The sequence below is a fragment of the Schistocerca americana genome, chromosome 2 (genome assembly GCF_021461395.2).
Source record: "Schistocerca americana isolate TAMUIC-IGC-003095 chromosome 2, iqSchAmer2.1, whole genome shotgun sequence".
Taxonomy (NCBI): Eukaryota; Metazoa; Arthropoda; class Insecta; order Orthoptera; family Acrididae; genus Schistocerca; species Schistocerca americana.
This window is the reverse complement of record NC_060120.1, coordinates 416378093-416398831: the sequence shown is the minus strand read 5'-3', so window position 1 is coordinate 416398831 and position 20739 is coordinate 416378093. Positions and strand designations below refer to the sequence as shown.

Here is a 20739-nt window from a genome sequence, read left to right as displayed (position 1 = left end):
TGTTACTTTGTGCCAGGAAGGGCTCTCAACAATGGAAGTGTCCAGGTGTCTCAGAATGAACCAAAGTGATGTTGTTCACACATGGAGGAGATACAGAGAGACAGGAACTGCCGATGACATACCTCGCTCACACTGCCCAAGGGCTACTAATGCAGTGGATGACCACTACCTACACATTATGGCTTGGAGGAAACCTGACAACAATGCCAGCATATTGAATAATGCTTTTCGTGCAACCACAGGAAGTTGTGTTACGACTCCCAACTGTGCACAATAGGCTGTCTGATGCACAACTTCACTCCCAACGTCCATGGCGAGGTCCATCTTTGCAACCACAACACATGCAGCGTGGTACAGGTGGGCCCAACAACATACCAAATGGACTGCTCAGGATTGGCGTCACGTTCTCTTCACCGATGAGTTTCGCATATGCCTTCAATCAGACAATCATCGAAGACGTGTTTGGAGGCAACTCCATCAGGCTGAACACCTTAGACACACTATCCAGTGAGTGCAGCAAGGTGGAGATTCCCTGCTGTTTTGGGGTGGTATTATGTGCGAGTGATGTACGCCGCTGGTGGTCATGGAAGGCGCCATGGCTGTACAATAAGTGAATTCCATCCTCCGACCGATAGAGCAACCATATCAGCAGCATATTTGGGAGGTATTCGTCTGCATGGATGACAATTTGCACCCCCATCAAGCACATCTTGTGAATGATTCCCTTCAGGATAACGACATTGCTCAACTAGAGTGGCTAGCATGTTCTCCGGACATGAACTGTATCGAACATGTCTGGGATAGATTGAAAATGACTGTTTATGGAGAACGTGACCCACCAACCACTATGAGGGATCTATGCCGAATCGTCATTGAGGAGTGGGACAATGTGGACCAACAGTGTCTTGATGACCTTGTGGACAGTATGCCATGACGAATGCAGGCATGCATCAATGCAAGACGACATGCTCCTGGGTACCAGAGGTACCAGTGTGTACAGCAATCTGGAGCAGCACCTCTGAAGATCTCACTGTATGGTGGTACAACATGCAATGTATGCTTTTCATGAGAAATAAAGAGGGCAGAAATGATATTTATGTTGATCTCTATTCCAATTTTCTGTACAGGTTCCGGAACTATCGGAACTGAGGTGATGCAAAACTTTTTTTGATGTGTGTAGTACTGGACGTAAGCACAGGAGGTAAAAATTGTAGAGGGAGACCAAGAGATGAATACAGCAAGCAGAGTCAGAAAGATGTAAGTTGCAGTAATTATTTGGAGATGAAGAGGCTCACGCAGGATAGAGTAGCATAAAGAGCTACATCAAAACAGTCTTGGGACTGAAGACCACAACAACAAAAGATTGTACAAAGTTTTTTGTTGAGAAGCTCCTTTTGCATAAATATTTTTGAGATAGAAAGTAGATGCAACTTTATACCATTCTATAATTTTTCAAATGCAGAGACACCCCTTCCCCTTTTCCTACAGAGCCAAAATCATGCACAGCTCATTCTTTTGTGCAAAGAAAGTGAATTAGGGAGTAGTGTGAAGAAAAAACCAAACCTGAAAAATAAGAGCCTCCCTAAGCATCAAGTTTAATTTTTCAAAGAAATAAGAAAACGGCAAGTTCTGTATAAAGTTTCTGACAGTATGATTTAAATAAATAAATAAATAAAAATGATTAAAAGTTATCTTGAAAACTAGTTGTTAAACCAAGTAAATAAAAAAAAACTTGCCATATGATAAGCATGCATTTTACATTTTATCAAAATAACAAAGAGATAATCATATTTCTCTTTTTGTTGTCCAAAAAATGTATGTATTACATACAACTTAGTTTTTATATATGTTATATAATTATAAAAAGGTTAAACTGGAATGGGGAATGAGTGACTACCCAAAAAGAATGAGGAACGAAGGAACTAGAATTAGAACAAGAAAGAAGCCTGGCCAAACTAGACCAAGGTGAAAATGAGACCAGCCAAAGTGAATGGTTAGTGACCATTCCAGGAAGAAGAGCGGCTGAAGTGAATGCTGAATGACCATTTAGGGAACAAAGCTGACCACAACCAAAGTAAATGGTGAACAACAGTTCTTCAGAAGTCATTCCTCAGTCCTTTTGTTCACTTCAGTGAACCATTACTTTGAACCCGTATATTTGTGCACGACCTACCTTTACTTCACATCATATCTTCTCCATTGCATCCCATGGAAGAGCATGAACAACCTGTTCCATCACACTCATAAATCAGTCATTGATGGTGTTGTTGGTGTCCTTACGAAATTTAGTTCCTGAACTGACAGACTATATACCACAAGTGGAGCTCACACGTATCAATATGACCAATTTTCCAGTGTATTTCATGTCAAAATGCTGCCATGATATCTTTTACTGCACTATATACCACCAGTGGAGCTCACACATATCAATATGACCAGTTTTCCAGTATATTTTATGTCAGAATTATGTGATATCTTTTACTGCACATATTATTGATTTACCTGATTGAGTTCCAAATAATGTGAAGATATTTCAGCTTGAGGCTATGAGTGTTTGCAATATAAATATGACAGAAAGGACAACAGAGAAGAAACAACTTATGGAAAGCTAAGACAAGAACAGAAAACAAGAAATTGAAATAAATGCATCTGGCTGTTACTTGTAACTGTACAATGGTGCAAACTGACAATAAGAGGAAAAACTTTCCGTCAATGATTTTTCTTTCTCTGGGACAATGCAGATGTAAACCTGTTTCAAAATATAAGTGTCTGAAAATATACATCACATGTCGTGGGCAATACTCACCCCATTGCTTGTAAGAGCAAGAGTGTGTTGGCGCCCACAAGCCACAGCGCTCACCTCCACCTTCAGATTTGGGAACAGTGAGAGGCCATGAGGAGTGCCAAAGCGAGACATTGTTGGACCAGTACCTGTAAATAAAAAGAGGAAAACTTTCAACACTACTTGAACATAAAAATAAATATTAATACAACAAAACTAGTTGTTCAGGGAGGCTAGCCTGTCATTCTCCACAGAAAAAAATCTTCACAAATGTCTAAATGAATAAAAATGTTCTAAATTACCTTGTGTTTCATCCCAGTTTTAATAAAGGGATGAATAAAGGACTGTTGCCTTGACTGTCAGATGACTCCATGTAATACAAAATTCTGGTGGAAAAAAGGGGGCAAGGGAAGCAATGACTAGATAAAAACAGGACAAAGTATGAAAAAAAAAACCATTAAAAGAATTAATTAAGTGCAAGAAAATGGAAACAATACATAAGAGAGGAGTAGCAGAGACAGAGATGTACTGTATGGTCACAAAGAATAGAAGAAATAGGGTAGGGAAAAGAAACATTCACTGTGTTCTCACCACCTTCCAACTTGTACATCTAGGTGAGTCACTTGCCTGTCATCATCAAACTTCGCTCACTTTTCTTTTCCTGAGTTCTCATGAAATACAAGTGAATCAACCGAAAGTCTCTGTCCATCATTTATTATTTCATGGTACATTTACAGGTTTCTAGCCAAATTTGCCATTAAATGAAGTCACTAACTCAGCTAGACACCTGAAATATTACATCAATCACACCAAGAAAACCCTTCAAATCACTCATCATTTTATCAACCGTACAAGACAGTCCCCAACAAAGACTTAACATTATACATACATGGTGCCACCCTGAGTTACATAATCCATGATTCAGGCCTTGAGGTGAAAAGCCATTAGCTACTCCCCTATTTGATACAACAAAAAATTGCTAACTGGTAAACATTAAACAACGGAAATGAAGGAATAGGAAGAGTATTTAGAGTTTGATTTAAATCCTCAGACATCTATCACCTTTGATGCAGAGCTTTCTTGAATGAAACTATACCTATCACAGTATCAATATAATTCTTTGCATTGTAGTGATGATACTTTACGACTTTACAACAAATATTAATACTAAACTCACCCAGGCATCCTTGACCTGCATTTCCCCAAGTATACACAGTAGAATTACGAACAACAGCGACATGAGCAAAACCAGCACTCAACATGTTTGCTGCCACATTCCCAGCATTTTTTTTTAATGGAACATCCTGAAAGTGTTAAAATTATGATACACAACTGGTAATCATGCAAATTTTTTTTTTAAAAAGACAATTTCATATATAACACATTAGACACATAATTTATCTATCTTCCTTGTTATATCAATGAGTCACAGTTGGAATCTGTGTAACACTTTGCAGGGATATGAAACAGAATGAGCACACAGGCTCAGTTATGGGTAAAGCAGGTGGTAGACTTCAGTTTAATACTAGAAAACCAGGGAAATACAGTCAGTCTACAAAGAAGATTGCTTACAAATCACTCCTGTGACCCATCCTATAATACTGATCAAGTGTATGAAACCCATATCAAATAGGACTAACAGGGGATACTGAATGTATACAGAGAAGGGCAGCACAAATGATCAGAGGTTTGTTTGATCCAAGGAAGAGCGGCACAAAGACACTGAGGAAACTGCCAGACTCTTGAAGATAGACATAAACTACCTCATGAACGCGTACTTACAAACTGTCAAGGACCATCTCTAAATGATGACTCTAGGAATATACTACAATCCCCTATATATCGTTCCAATATGGATCATGAGGGCAAGATTAGATGAATTACAACACGAACAGAGGTTTGTATACCAATGTTTGGTTTGTTTGTATATATCGACTAGAGACTAGTTTTGTTAAAACCTGACAATGGTGCCATCTAGCACCTGTTATTGTACATTATGTAGATCCTGCATTATTGCTTGTGTTTCTATACAACATTCATGCCCTCTAGTGACAGAATGGGTTACCAGGCAAATGGAGCAAGGTTGTGTTAGCAAGTTAGTAGTGTGTCAGTCCTACACGAGAGTACAGCATGTTTTGAGATTCTTTTTTTGGAACATAGTACAATTATGTGGTGCACTCCATATGGGAGCTTGCTGTGCTTGGTACACTTATGGTGAGGTTATTATATGCATTTATCTCATGAGAGTTTGCACCATGATAATGAGTAAATATACACATATGTGCTTAATTTTCAGACTTGTGAATTTATATCAGCTATATGATCATTGTGTCTCAACAGGACACAATGCAAGAATCTATGGCAATTTTTACCCTGGTGTAGTTTTTATCTATCCTACAACAGGACATGGAATGAATGGTTGGGCAAGCATGGGCATAACTTGCAGTGACTTGGTTGTGCCACTATTGCCTCGGTTGCCTGGTCTAATTATTTTTCGTAATAATTGTTGTCAGATGTTTGGTCATGATTCCCATTATATATTCTCCAGCTGATGTTTTGCATATGAAAATGACAATGTAGTTCATTGAAACTGATAATAGAACCCCTTTTTTTTTAAAGAACAGTTTTAAGTACTGTGACTATGGCTACACTACTGTAGTGCCAAATAAACATTTAGTTCACTAGCAATTAAAATGCACGTTTGGAAAGTAAGGTTACCACCTGCAGTGGACATTTGTCAATGTAAAGTTGGTGTTCTTGTATTATGTGGAAATTCTACTGCAAAAAACAAGTGGTGGCAAAGATAATTCAATTGAATACTTGTTGGAGAATTGTGTGTATACACAAACCCAGCAAATCTCTCTTCCTCTCAGCGACTAGTGCATATCCTTATACGGTTTCAGAGAAATTGCATATATTGAATGCGATGTCATATCTTACAGTGGAAAAGTGGTGTAGGGAACTTAAAGTTAGCTGAAGAAAGAGTTATGATAAACAGAGGAGCTACTGAAAACCGACTGTGCTATTGGCACTACATGCACTTCAGAACTTGTAAGGGGTGTCCTGCGAGTATATGCCTAATAAATGATGACAAATAGAAGAAGTGGACAGTGTTAAATTCTTGGGATTATGGCATGATAGTAAATTCAGCTGAGAGGAGCACACCACAGAACTGCTGAAGTGTCGAAACAAATCTCTATTTGAAATGTGAATTCTTTCAAACATAGGGGATATAAAAATGAAAAAGCTGGCATACTATGCTTACTTTCACTCTACAATGTCATATGGGATTATTTTTTGGAGTAATTCACCAAGCCAAGCTAAAGTTTTCCGGGCACAAAAACGTGCAATAAGAGTTATATGTGGTGTGAACTCAAGAACACCCTGCAGAGGCCAGTTTAGGGAACTAGGGATACAAACTACTGCTTCCCAATATACTTATTCCTTAATGAAATTTATCACTAAAAATATATCACTTTTTCAAACCATGAGCGCAGTTCATGGAATCAATAACAGAAATAAAAATAATCTTCATAAGGATTTGAAGTCACCTACTCTTGTACAAAAAGGTGTGCCTTTTTCAGGAACAGACATTTTCAATAACTTGCCAGCAGAAATAAAAAGCTTAACAATAAATGAAATTCAATTTAAGAGAAGCCTAAAGGATTTATTGGTGGCCAACTCCTCCTACTCCACTGATGAATAAACTTCTTCACCATTTCAGTTCAGTAATGTGTTCATTGTAAATAAGTATTGTAGTAGTTCTATTATATGTTTATTACCTTATAAATATTTTTTTAAAATTTTAAATTCAGTGCATTAATGTGATCTTAGTAAATGAGTTTTGTAAAATGATCCTTTCATATAGTGTTCATTAAAAAAATGACATTAGCTTAGTTGCTTTAGTTGTAAATATTTGTTATTTATTATTGTTTTTCTGAGATGTTCTACATCATGGATGACCTCCTCACTACGGATCAAGTAAATCTAATATAATATAATATAATATAATATAATATAATATAATATAATCATAGGTACTGTCATCTTTTTCAGTACTCATTTTGGTATGTTCAGTGAAAGCCCTCTGTCTTCCCCTCTCCCACCTCCCAAAACCTCACTACTTGTCCTGGAGACCTTACTCTGCCAATTGCCACAGTCTTTTCTGCTCCCCAATCACTCCTATCTGAATCAGTCATCTGTCTTACAGTCAAAAACACTGCCACAATGGTTGGCTGCTTTTTGGCATCTATGTGGGACAATCTGTACTTTGCCTATGTGGGGATGGATTGAGTGTCTCAACAGTACAGATAGCTGTACCACAGGTGCAACCACTATGGAGGGGTACCTGTGGAAAGGTCAGAAAAACATGTGGTTTCTGAAAAGTGGCGGCAATCTTTTGAGTAGTTGCAGGGCCAGCAGTGTGGATGACTGACTATCTGGCCCTTTAACATTAGCCAACATGGCCTTGCTGTGCTCGTACTGCAAACAACTGACAGCAAGAGAACCTACAGCAATTATTTTTGCTAAGGACATATATGATTTAATAATGAAGGCATCCTCTTGAGTAAAATATTCCAGTGGTAAAATAGTCCCTACATTTGGAATTCCAGGTGACGCCTACTCAGGAGATTATCTACATCTACATCATGGAATGATAGATCCCTTAGTTGAGTAGAGGGGTCAGAGAACAGGAAAAGGAAACTAGATAGGTTGAAGTTGGATATATTGAGAATTAGTGAAGAGCAGGACTTCTGGTCAGACAGATACAGGGTTATTAATATGAAATTAATTACGGGCAACACATGAGTACGTCTAATAATGAATGCGAAAATAAGAGTGCAGATAAGCTACTATGAACAGCACAGTGAATGTAGTATTGTAACCAATATAGACACAAAGCCAACACCCACCACCATAATACATGTTTATACGCCAATTACCTCCACAGATCATGATATGGACAGAATGTATGATGAGATAAAAGAAATAACTCAGATATTTAGGGTGGAGGAAAATTTAATTGTGATGGGAGACTGGAATCCAATAGCAGGGAAAGGAAGAGAAAGAAAAATAATAGGAGAATACAGACCACTGGAAGGAATGAAGAAGGAATCTGACTGGTAGAATTTTCCACAGAGAATGATTTAATCACTGTCTGAGGATCATGTAAAAAGGCTGTATATGTGGTAGGGACCTGCAGACACTGGAATATTTCAGACTAATTATATAATGGTAAGACAGAGATTTTGAAATCAGATTTTAAAGTGCAAGACATTTTCATGAGCAACCCCACCAGGGTAGCCAAGAGTACTAATGCACTGGTTCCTGGACTTGGGTAGGTGTGCCAGCCCCCGGATCAGTCTGCCCAGCAGATTAATGACGAGGGCCGGTAGGCCGGCCAGACTGGATGTGGTTTTTAGGCAGTTTTCCACATCCCACTAGGTGAATACCGGGCTGGTCCCTATGCACTGCCTCAGTTACACGATTCACAGACATTTGAAAACGTTTGCACTACTTCATGGCTTACACTAGATGCAGACAGCTGGGATGCACTAATTCCGGCCTGGGGGCTTTCAGGTGGTGGCAGAGAGGGCATCTAGACACATTCTCTACCTAACACTGCCACATCAATAGTAACAAGGCTGACGCCGCATTGCAGCGGGACTAAGGCCTCAAGTACGTGATGGTGTTGACTATGCTCACAATTCATTGGTTACTAGTGAACCCAGCAATGCTCCGCAATTGCTAAATATGCAAGGGAATTGGATATACGTCCTAATCACATCCCCCCCCCCCCCCCCCACCACCACCACCACCACCACTTTCTATCTTTCTCCTACTCCCATCCCTCTCTTTCTCCACCTTCTCCTTCTGACCCCTATCTCTGGCATCACCTTCCCTCCACACCTTGTACATCTCTTATCCCACACTCACTCTATCCATCTCCCCCTCCCCCCTTCTCTGCCCATCTCTTCCTCCCCCCTCTCTCCAACCTTATTTGTTTGTACAAACAGAACTTTGATTGGGAACAGAAGTCAAAATGAGAGGGTAAATTGGTTGGAATTATTAGTCCAAGGGGTATGAGAGAGACCTTTCCAGCTGCTAGATCCGTCAGGATAATCGCTTTAATGACAGTATTTCGCATGGTTTTAATCTATGAGCAGGTAGGATTATAAAAGTTAATCATAAACACAATGTTTCTATTTTCTGTTAAAAATGGCTATGAACAGGAAAACAAATCACCCATTTTCACACCAAAGCTTAGCATGTTCTTTTCATAGCTAGTTTAGCAGAAAATGTTTATTGTATAACATGTCTATTCCTCTAGTTGTTTAGGCTGTGCATTGCCTGTCAGTCAGTCTGTCAGTCTTCTTTGATTTGCCTTCAGACACTGTCTACACTCTATGGCAGCTTAATTGACTCCATGATCATGAAGTTTGCCTGTGCTGCACAGACGTCAGCCAATGTTTCGACATCTCACTGGTGGCATTTTTTCCAAAGAAATAAACCCAATCTCTCGTCCTCCATTTCCATTTAAAACAGTAAAAAAGTCACGACCCAGGCAAAGTTATGTTCCTACAATGCCACATGAGGAACCTGTTTGAACACCAAGGAAGACTGATATCTGGAGGACCCAAGATAACCAACCAGTATGTTTGCACTGTGGACGACTGGGACATGTGGTGTGCTATTGTTGAGAAAGACAGTGGATATTTGATGACGCCCACGCCAGAACACAGCAGACCAACGCCAACTCCACGACGACAAAGATGAACAAGAAGATGTGGGTGCAGGACGACGTAGGTCACCATCGCCGCAAGCTAGCCACTGGAGAGGATGCTTCCCAACATGTCAATCAAGGTCTCCATTGCTGTTTAGAAGCTCCAGACGATCACCTAATTGCCACAACCTGGAAAACTAAAGGGTGCGACCTTCCTTGGAGGTGAGGCTGCCGAAGAGAAAAGTCCTCCACCATTAATCACTACAAAAATTATAGGAAACTATGTCAATATCCTCACAGATGGCCGACCAGCCCAAGCTCTTGTGGGCTCTGGAGCATCAATTCAGTCATTTTGCAGAAGTACTGTCACTGTCACAAGTTGCAGAAAACCGTATTCGTCGACAGCAAAACATCTCTGCTGAAGGTGGCTAATGGGAAATATGTAAAAATGTACAGGAAGATGTGTCTTTCGTGTGGGTATAAGTGGCCATACACAGCCCTTAGAATTCATCGTTTTACAAGACTGTAGTCATGACGTCATTCTCGGATGGGATTTTTTGAAAGCTTCTCATGCAGTTACAGATTGTGGTCGCTCGAAGATTGTGCTAGATGAGATGAGATACTGTGGACAGGAAAATGGGCGTCCGCTTGTGTGGAGACTATGTGTGCTGGATGAAGTGATCATTCCTGCAGTCAGCGCTAGAAAGGTAGCTGTCTTGTGTCATGCCATGCATCAACCCATGGATCTTGTAGTGGAATGTAAGAGAAGCATACTACTGAAGAATAACTTGGTCACCCCAGCCTGTGTTGTCTCGTTTAAGAACGGATTCGGTGAATTGTGGATAGTTAACTGTCACCGGGAATTGCAGATCCTTCCACAATACATGTGCATAGCAAATGCTGAGCTGTTAATTGCAGAACAGCTGAGCGTTATTGAAAATTCCCATGCCGAGTCTGTGGGCGAAATTAGCACTACCACTATGAGACAAGATCTTCTAGCTCAACTATCACCAGATCTCACTAAGGAACAACAGAAGAAGCTACTTGGCATTCTTCAAGAGTTCTCTGAATGATTCAATCCACAGGTGAAGAGCAAATTACACAAATCAACAGTGAAGCACCGGATTAGCTCTGGAGACCAGCAACCAATAAGTCAGAGAGCATACCGTGTGTCAGCAATGGAACGTTGAATAATTCGCGATGAGATAGAGAAAATGATGAAGAATGACATCATTCAGCCTTCGCAGAGCCCATGATCACCACCAGTGGTTTTCGTCAGGAAGAAGGATGGCAGTTGGTGCTCTTGTGCTGATTACAGGAAGCTTAATAAGGTAACTAAAAAGGACGTTTACCATCCTCCACGAATTGATGATACACTAGATTGTTTGAAGGGGGATAAGTTTTTCTCAACCATGTACATGTACTCGGGATACTGGCAAATCAAAGTAGATGAGGCTGATTGTGAGAAAACTGCATTCATCACCCCTGAGGGCCTGTACAAGTTTAAGGTAATGCCATTTGGTTTGTGTAATGCACCAGCAACTTTTGAACGAATGATGGATAATCAAGGCACCTGAAGTGGATGATGTATCTTTGTTATTTACATGACATTATAGTGTTCTCAGAGACATCTGATGAACACATAAAAAGACTGAGGGGGGCTCCAACAAGCTGGACTGAAACTTAATCCAAGAAAGTGTCTCTTTGGAGCAAAAGAAATCAAAATACTTGGGGACCTTGTGTTAAACGAAGGCATGTGACCAGACCCAGAAAAGGTGAGATCTATAACGGAATTTCCTATTCCTGAAAGTATTAGAGATGTGAGAAGCTTCCTCGGATTATGTTCTTATTACCATCGTTTTATCAAAGACTTTTGTATCAAAGCCAGGCCACTCCAAGAGTTGTTAAAAGCTGATGCTAAATTTATCTGAGGTGGCGCTCAACAAGATTCTTTCGATGTGCTGCGAAAGCTCTGATGACTGACCCTGTACTTGGTCTGTATGATGAGAGAGCACCTACAGAACTATATACAGATGCCAGGGGATATGAGATCTGTTCTGGTGCAGATTTTGGATGGAAAAGAGAACGTTATGGCCTATGAGAAACTACTCAACTACAGAAAGAGAATGTCTTGCTGTGATCTGGGCTACGTGCAGATTACGACAGTATCTCTATGGATGGCCATTCACAGTTGCTACAGATCATCACTCACTTTGTTGGTTGACAGGTCTTATGGATCCAATACGACGACTCACCAGGTGGGCACTAAGTCTTCAAGAGTTTGACATTACCATAGTGTACAAAATTGGAAGAAAACACCAAGATGCTGATTGTCTCTCAAGAAACTCTGTTCAAGACCATCAAGACTTTGATGAAGATAGTGGCTGTCTCGCTGCACTCCAGGGTCTCTCTGCTGAGTGGAAGAAGGACGCCAAGATATCTCAAATTCTGCTTGCCTTAAATCGGTCAGAGGATGTGAAAGGACAATTTAAGGTAGTTTATGGATTACTTTGTACGAAAAACTCTGATCCATTTGGAAAGAGGTGGCTACCAGTGATTCCTAAACACATGCGCTTAGATGTTCTACAGAAATTCCATGACACACCTAAGGCCAGACATTTAGGATTTATTAAGACATACAATAGGATCTGCAAGAGATTTTTCTGGTCAGGTTTATTTAGGAGTGTCCGTCACTATGTGTCACACTGTCGAGATTGCCCGAGGAGAATGGCAGTTCCTCAGTAACCACCTGGCTGACTCATACCAATTCCAGCAGCCGAAACGCCTTTCCAGCCCTTTGGGATTGACCTCCTCGGACAATTACTAATATCTGCTAGGGGCAAAAGATGGATTATTGTTTGCACTAATTATCTGACACACTATGCCATTACAAAAGCCGTGAAAACAGCCGAAGCATTTGAGGTAGCCAAATTCATCCTGGAAGACATTGTATTAAAACACGGCGCCCCAAGATTGTTAATTATGGATCGAGGGAAAGTTTTTCAATCTTGTGACAGAGATAAACTGTCGGTGCAACATTACTCATCACATGATGACTGCCTATCATCTGCAAACTAACGAGCTTACTGAACACCTTAATAAGACCTTGGCCGACATGCTATCAATGTTTGTCAATGTTGAGCAGAACAACTGGGATGAGGTGCTACCTTTCGTGATGTTTACCTACAACACTGCCAAACAAGACACCACAAGATTTACGCCATTTTTCCTGGTGCATGGGCATGAGGCAACGATGATGATGGACACTGTGTTTCTGTTACATCCTGATGATGTGGACGACGACTACATCGGGCAGGTGTTAACCAGAGCTGAGGAAGCTCGGCAGTTAGCTCAACTCCACACGCTGCAGCCTAAAGAAAACGACTGCCAAAGGTACGACGCGAGCCACCACCCTGTTGTCTACCAGCCTGGTGACCTCGTCTGGAACTTCACTCCTGTTCGGAAGGTTGGTTTCTCTGAGAAGCTCCTCAGGCGCTACTTTGGACCTTGTAAGGTTGTAAGACAGTTGTCTGATGTTACTTATGAAGTTGAAGATTTCGACCCCGACACAAGATGGGAGATACGGTCCATGTCCTTCGAATGAAGCCCTAGAAGAATCCTGCAGCCCAGGGCAAATTTGAAGTTCCAGCAACAGGCAACAAGTGGAAAGGCAACGAAGGATGTAGTGGCAAGGGAAGTTCTAAGGAGATCACTGCCAGGATGAACATCAGGCATCGGGAGTCGGAGTATGCAGGACTGGTGACTTGTTCCCGGACAAGGAGGATGTAACACTGAGACGCTGTACCCTTAAGGACAGAGCAATGTCACAGAAGAAGCTGAGTAGTGCAGTCGCCGAAGTCTAGTGGTTATGATACTAGATTGTTGCATGGAGGGTCTTGAATTCAAAACTCAACTGAACTGAAAAAAATTTTAATTTCTGTATTTGGTTCGAGTACATTCTAGAAGTATCCACAAATGGCAAGAAGCACTGTACTGGAATGTTCTGTAGCTGTATATATACCATATGTGTCCTGGCCAGAGGTAGTTTGCTCTGCACTCTTGTATGTGCAAGTGCTGAATAAACCTTTGCTAAGTGAAGTCAGTGTTCGTCATTCATCTACTTACACCTTCCTCTACGTGACATTATTATCACCACTAATAACACACAGAAATGTTGCTTTCCACTATATTCTTTTTCACAAAATATCAATACTCATTGTGGAATTTGTTATTATTTTGAAAACTTGTGATGACAGAACTGTTAAATTGACCATCACATTTCTTTCATTGCGATTTGCATAAAAAAACCATCCAGATTTTCAACTTTTCCGGTGGATTTCCCAAAAATTTTATTTCATACAAACCTTGCCCTAGTAATTAAAGGAAAAAAAACCAAATCGGTCAAGCTGTTCTCAATTGATGATCTTTCATACATGTGGCAACTGATTTTTATTTGTATAGACAGACTGTACATTAAAACCTAAGAAATGGTAAAACAGTAGCAAATTAAGGAGATGGAACTCGGTTAAGTTGAAAGAATCAGAAATTATTGTGAGTTACAGAGGGAGCACTTGGTAACATTTGACAGGTAGCTTTCTGAGATCAAATAGTGAAGGCAGCAGAGGATCAAATACGTAAAAAGGCATGGCCTAGTAGAAATCCTTGGATAACATAGAAGATATTTAATTTAATTTATTAAAGGAGAAAATATCTACATCTACATCTACATGATTACTCTGCAATTCACATTTAAGTGCTTGGCAGAGGGTTCATCGAACCACAATCATACTATCTCTCTACCATTCCACTCCCGAACAGCGCGTGGGAAAAACGAACACCTAAACCTTTCTGTTCGAGCTCTGATTTCTTATTTTATTTTGATGATCACTCCTACCTATGTAGGTTGGGCTCAACAAAATATTTTTGCATTCGGAAGAGAAAGTTGGTGACTGAAATTTCGTAAAACGATCTCGCTGCGACGAAAAACGTCTTTGCTTCAATGACTTCCATCCCAACTCGCGTATCATATCTGCCATACTCTCTCCCCTATTACGTGATAATAGAAAATGAGCTGCCCTTTTTTGCACCCTTTTGATGTCCTCCGTCAATCCCACCTGGTAAGGATCCCACACCGTGTAGTAATATTCTAACAGAGGACGAACGAGTGTAGTGTAAACTGTCTCTTTAGTGGACTTGTTGCATCTTCTAAGTGTCCTGCCAATGAAACGTAACCTTTGGCTCGCCTTCCCCACAATATTATCTATGTGGTCCTTCCAACTGAAGTCGTTCGTAACTTTAACACCCAGGTACTTAGTTGAATTGACAGCCTTCAGAATTGTACTATTTATCGAGTAATCGAATTCCAATGGATTTCTTTTGGAACTCATGTGGATCACCTCACACTTTTTGTTATCTAGCGTCAACTGCCACCTGCCACACCATACAGCAATCTTTACTAAATAGCTTTGCTACTGATACTGGTCTTCGGATGACCTTACTAGACGGTAAATTACAGCATCATCTGCGAACAACCTAAGAGAACTGCTCAGATTGTCACCCAGGTCATTTATACAGATCAGGAACAGCAGAGGTCCTAGGACGCTTCCCTGGCGAACACCTGATATCACTTCAGTTTTACTCGATGATTTGCTGTCTATTACTACGAACTGCGACCTTTCTGACAGGAAATCATGAATCCAGTTGCACAACTGAGATGATACCCCATAGGCCCGCAGCTTGATTAGAAGTCGCTTGTGAGGAACGGTGTCAAAAGCTTTCTGGAAATCTAGAAATACGGAATCAACTTGAGATCCCCTGTCGATAGCGGCCATTAATTCGTGCGAATAAAGAGCTAGCTGCATTGCACAAGAACGATGTTTTATGAAACCATGCTGATTACATATCAATAGATCGTTCCCTTCAAGGTGATTCATAATGTTTGAATACAGTATATGCTCCAAAACCCTACTGCAAACTGATGTCAATGATATAGGTCTGTAGTTCAATGGATTACTCCTACTACCCTTCTTAGACACTGGTGCGACCTGCGCAATTTTCCAACCTGTAGGTACAGATCTATCGGTGAGCGAGCGGTTGTATATGATTGCTACGTAGGGAGCTATTGTATCAGCGTAATCTGAAAGGAACCTAATCGGTATACAATCTGGACCTGAAGACTTGCCTGTATCAAGCAATTTGAGTTGCTTCGCAATCCCTAAGGTATCTACTTCTAAGAAATTCATGCTAGCAGCTGTTCGTGTTTCAAATTCTGGAATATTCCATTTGTCTTCCCTGGTGAAGGTATTTCGGAAAACTGCGTTCAATAACTCCGCTTTAGCGGCACAGTCGTCGGTAACAGTACCATCGACACTGCGCAGTGAAGGTATTGACTGCGTCTTGCCGTTTGTGTACTTTACATACGACCAGAATTTCTTCAGATTTTCTACCAAATTTCGAGACAATGTTTCCTTGTGGAACCTCTTAAAGGCATCTTGCATTGAAGTCTGTGCCAAATTTCGAGCGTCTGTAAATTTGAGCCAATCTTCAGGATTTCGCGTTCTTCTGAACTTCGCATGCTTTTTCCGTTGCCTCTGCAACAGCGTTCGGACCTGTTTTGTGTACCATGGGGGATCAGTTCCATCTCTTACCAATTTATGAGGTATGAATCTCTCAATTGCTGTTGCTACTATATCTTTGAATTTGAGCCACATCTCGTCTACATTTGCATAGTCAGTTTGGAAGGAATGGAGATTGTCTCTTAGGAAGGCTTCTAGTGACACTTTATTCGCTTTTTTAAATAAAATTATTTTGCGTTTGTTTCTGGTGGATTTGGAAGAAACGGTATTGAGCCTAGCTACAATGACCTTGTGATCACTAATCCCTGTATCAGTCATGATGCTCTCTATCAGCTCTGGATTGTTTGTGGCTAACAGGTCAAGTGTGTTTTCGCAACCATTTATAATTCGCATGGGTTCGTGGACTAACTGCTCGAAATAATTTTCGGAGAAAGCATTTAGGACAATATCGGAAGATGTTTTCTGCCTACCACAGGTTTTGAACAAGTATTTTTGCCAACACATCGAGGGAAGGTTGAAGTCCCCACCAACTATAACCGTATGAGTGGTGTATTTATTTGTTACGAGACTCAAATTTTCTCTGAACTGTTCAGCAACTATATCATCGGAGTCTGGGGGTCGGTAGAAGGAGCCAATTATTAACTTAGTTCGGCTGTTAAGTATAACCTCCACCCATACCAATTCGCACAGAGTATCTACTTCGACTTCACTACAAGATAAACCACTACTGACAGACACAAACACTCCACCACCAATTCTGCCTAATCTATCTTTCCTGAACACCGTCTGAAATTTCGTAAAAATTTCTGCAGAACTTATTTCAGGCTTTAGCCAGCTTTCTGTACCTATAACAATTTCAGCTTCTGTGCTTTCTATTAGCACTTGAAGCTCAGGGACTTTCCCAGCACAACTACAACAATTTACAACTACAATTCCGACTGTTCCTTGATCCAAGCCCATCCTATATTTGCCATGCACCCTTTGAGATTGCAGCCCATCCCATACTTTCCCGAGGCCTTCTAACCTAAAAAACTGCCCAGTCCACGCCACACAGCCTCCGCTACCCGTGTAGCCGCCAGCTGAGTGTAGCGAACTCCTGACCTATTCAGCGGAACCCGAAACCCCACCACCCTAAGGCGCAAGTCAAGGAATCTGCAGCCAACACGGTTGCAAAACTGTCTGAGCCTCTGATTCAGACCCTCCACTCGGCTCTGCACCAAAGGTCCGCAGTCGGTTCTGTCAACGATGCTGCAGATGGTGAGCTCTGCCTTCATCTCGTAAGCAAGACTGGCAGCCTTCACCAAATCAGACAGCCGCTGGAATCCAGAGAGAATTTCCTCAGATCCAAAGCGACACATGTTATTAGTGCCAACATGTGCCACCACCTGCAGCTGGCTGCACCCTGTGCTCTTCATGGCATCCGGAAGGACCCTTTCCACATCAGGAACGACTCCACCCAGAATGCACACGGAGTGCACGCTGGATTTCTTCCCCTCCTTGGCCGCCATATCCCTAAGGGGCCCCATTACGCGCCTAACATTGGAGCTCCCAACTACCAATAAGCCCACCCTCTGTGATTGCCCGGATCTTGAAGGCTGAGAATCATCCTCTGAAACAGGGCAGGCAGCTGCATCTGGCTCAGCCGGAGACAGTACCTGAAACTTGTTTGTCAGACACACCGGGAAGGCTTTCTGATCAGCCTCCGGGGACATCTTTCGCTGCCTGCCACGCCTTGGAACGACCTCCCAATCAACCACAGGTGAGGGCTCAGCCCCACTGCGGGCAACAACGGGGGCAACCACAGCGGCAGACCGATCTGGGGACAGACGGGACGAGGTTGACATCCCCGTGATACCCAAGTCCGGCTCCCCACAGTGGTGCCCATTGGCAACAACCTCAAGCTGCGCGACCGAAGTCAGCGCCGTTTGCAGCTGTGAGCAAAGGGATGCCAACTCAGCCCTCATCCAAACACAACAATCACAGTCTCTGTCCATTCTAGTCGATGTTGAACAACAGTTACTGAAACTCGAGTCCGTGCCTAGATAACGCAAGGGAAACATGCAAAGAATGTATGAACTAACCTGTACAAATGCCTAGCGACTGCACTACAATCTGCCTGAATTTACGATTACAGTAACTAAAACTCGAAATTACGCCTCCTATACGAAACTCACACACAATTTAAGTAAGAATCTACGAAGTAAACACAGAGAAGAAGCTATATACGTCACTTTCTGCACTGTCGATGTGCACCAACTGGGAGCTCAGGCCATATAAAATGCAGCAAACTAGGCAGGTGAAGGAAAATACAGAAGTCTAAAAAATGAGATTGGCAGGAAGTACAAAATTGTTAAGTAGGACTGTCTAAAGCACAACAGCAAGGCTGGAGAAGCATGTATAACTTGCCGAAAGATACAAAGAGACCTTTGGAGAAACAGAGATGCAATTTGGATAATATCAGGTGCTCAGATGGCTAATCAGTTCTAAATGAAGAAGCGAAGATGAAAGATGGTAGAAGTATATAAAGAGGTTTCGTAAATGAAAAGAGCTTGAAGGCAATAGTGTAACAGCACAATGAGAATGCAAGGACCTGTCAGTGGCATATTGCAGAGGACCATTGAGAAGATTAGATCCAGGATGCTGTCGATGGCTTCAAATGAGAATTTGTAAAATACCACGTCACTACTTCTCCAAGAGAAGGCGTAATGGCACAATCTGTGAATATGCAGTATGGTGTCAGTGGCATATCACAGAGGACCATTGAGAAGATTAGATCCAGGATGCTGTCGATGGCTTCAAATGAGAATTTGTAAAATACCACGTCACTACTTCTCCAAGAGAAGGCGTAATCCCACAATCTGTGAGTATGCAGTATGGTGTACAGATTAGCAGTGTTAGCTGGCGTGCTGCATGTTATCAGTTCAAGCCCAACCACCAACAATTATTTCTTATTTCATATTTATCATTTCTGGAATGTTCTTGACATATGTTATGTTTGTAATGTTTTGATATTCTGGAATATTCAGTGTTTGTATAAATAGCTCCACTCTCCATACAGGAGTTCAGTTCTTTTCTGTTGCAGCTGTATGTTGGTGTCAGTCACAAATGTGTCTTCAGTGTTCTTGCTGTACTTCACTGATGACACAGCCTTTGGTTTGTAGTTGACTGTGGTGTCAATGTGAACAATATTACAGAAAGGTAGAGGGAGCAGACGAAGATAAGAGAAAAGGTATGGTACTGTGAGAAGAATGTGACAGAGCACAGAAAAACCTAAGTCCCCTGGAGCAGACAGCATTCCCTCACAATTGTTGAGATCCTCGAAAGAGCCAGACAAGAAAAAATTATTCCACCTAGTGTGCAAAAAATATGAGACTTGTGAAATAGTCTCACACTTTACAAACAATTCCAATTCCAAAGAAAGCAGATGCTGACAAGTGCAAAAATTAGTGAACCACCAATTTAATAAGTAATGACTGCAAAATACTGCTACAAATTATTTACAGAAGAATGGAGAAACTGGTAGAAGCCAGCGACAGGGAAGATCAGTTTGGGTTCCAGAGAAATGTAGGAAATACTGGCCCTATGATTTATTTTAGAAGTTAGGTTACAGAGGTGCAAACCTACATTTATAAAATTTGTAGACTTAGAGATAGCTTTAGGCAATGTTGACTGAAATGCACTATTTGAAATTCTGAAGGAAGCAGCAGTAAAATACAGGGAACAAACGGATATAAACAATTTGCACAGAAGCTGTACAGCAGTTATAAGACTCAATGGGCATGAAAGGGAAGCAGTGGTTGAGAAGGAAGTGAAACAGAGCTGTAGCCTATCCCCAACATTGTTCAGCCTGTACGCTGAGTGAGCAGTAAACAGCCTGTACGCTGAGTAAGCAGTAAAGCAAACCAAACAAAAATTTGGAAGAGGAATTAAAATTCAGGGAGCAGAAATAAAATCTTTGAGGTTTGCCAATGAGATTGTAATTCTGTAAGACAGCAACGGACTTGGAAGAGTAGCTGAGTGGAAGGGATTGTGTCTTGAAAAGAGATTATAAGGTGAGCATCAACAAAATTAAAACAATGGTAATGGAATGGTGATGAATTAAATCTGGCATTTCTGTAGGGGTTAAATTAAGAAATGAGATAATAAAAGTAGTATGCCAGTTTTGCAATTTGCACAGAAAACTAACTCTACTTAGTAGAGACATTATAAAATGCAGTCTGGAAAGAATTACTGAAGACAAGGAATTTATTAACATCAAATGTAAATTTAAGTGTTAGGAAGTATTTTCTGAAGGTATATATCTGATGTGTGGCTTTGTACAGAAGTGACAGGTGTACAATAAGCATTTCACACAAGAAGAGAATAAAAGATCTTGAAATGCGGTACTAAAGAAGAATGTTGAAGATTAGAGGGACAGATCACAAACTAATGAGATGATACTGAATTGAATTGTAGAGAAAAGAAATGTATGGATTGAACTGACCAAATAAAATTTCAGCTGATAGGACACATTCTGAGGTATCAAAGAACTGTCAATATGGTGTTGGTGGGAAGTGGGGAGGGGGGAAGGGGGGGGGGGGGGGGAGATTCTAGGAGGAGACCAAGAATGAACACACTAATCATTTTCAAATGGACATAAGTTGCAGAAGATAGACTAC

The 20739-nt window shown here is 41.1% G+C and overlaps 1 protein-coding gene across 1 annotated transcript in view; it reads right to left on the bottom strand.

Moving 5' to 3' along the window:
- The window catches only part of LOC124593676, a 422343-nt gene that overhangs the window by 221588 nt on the left and 180016 nt on the right, over positions 1–20739 (bottom strand). The window contains exons 15-16 of the mRNA XM_047131970.1: positions 3960–4086; positions 2807–2931 (exon numbers count right to left, since the gene is read on the bottom strand). Coding sequence (XP_046987926.1) covers positions 2807–2931; positions 3960–4086 — 252 coding nt within the window. The remainder of the gene's footprint in view (positions 1–2806; positions 2932–3959; positions 4087–20739) is intronic.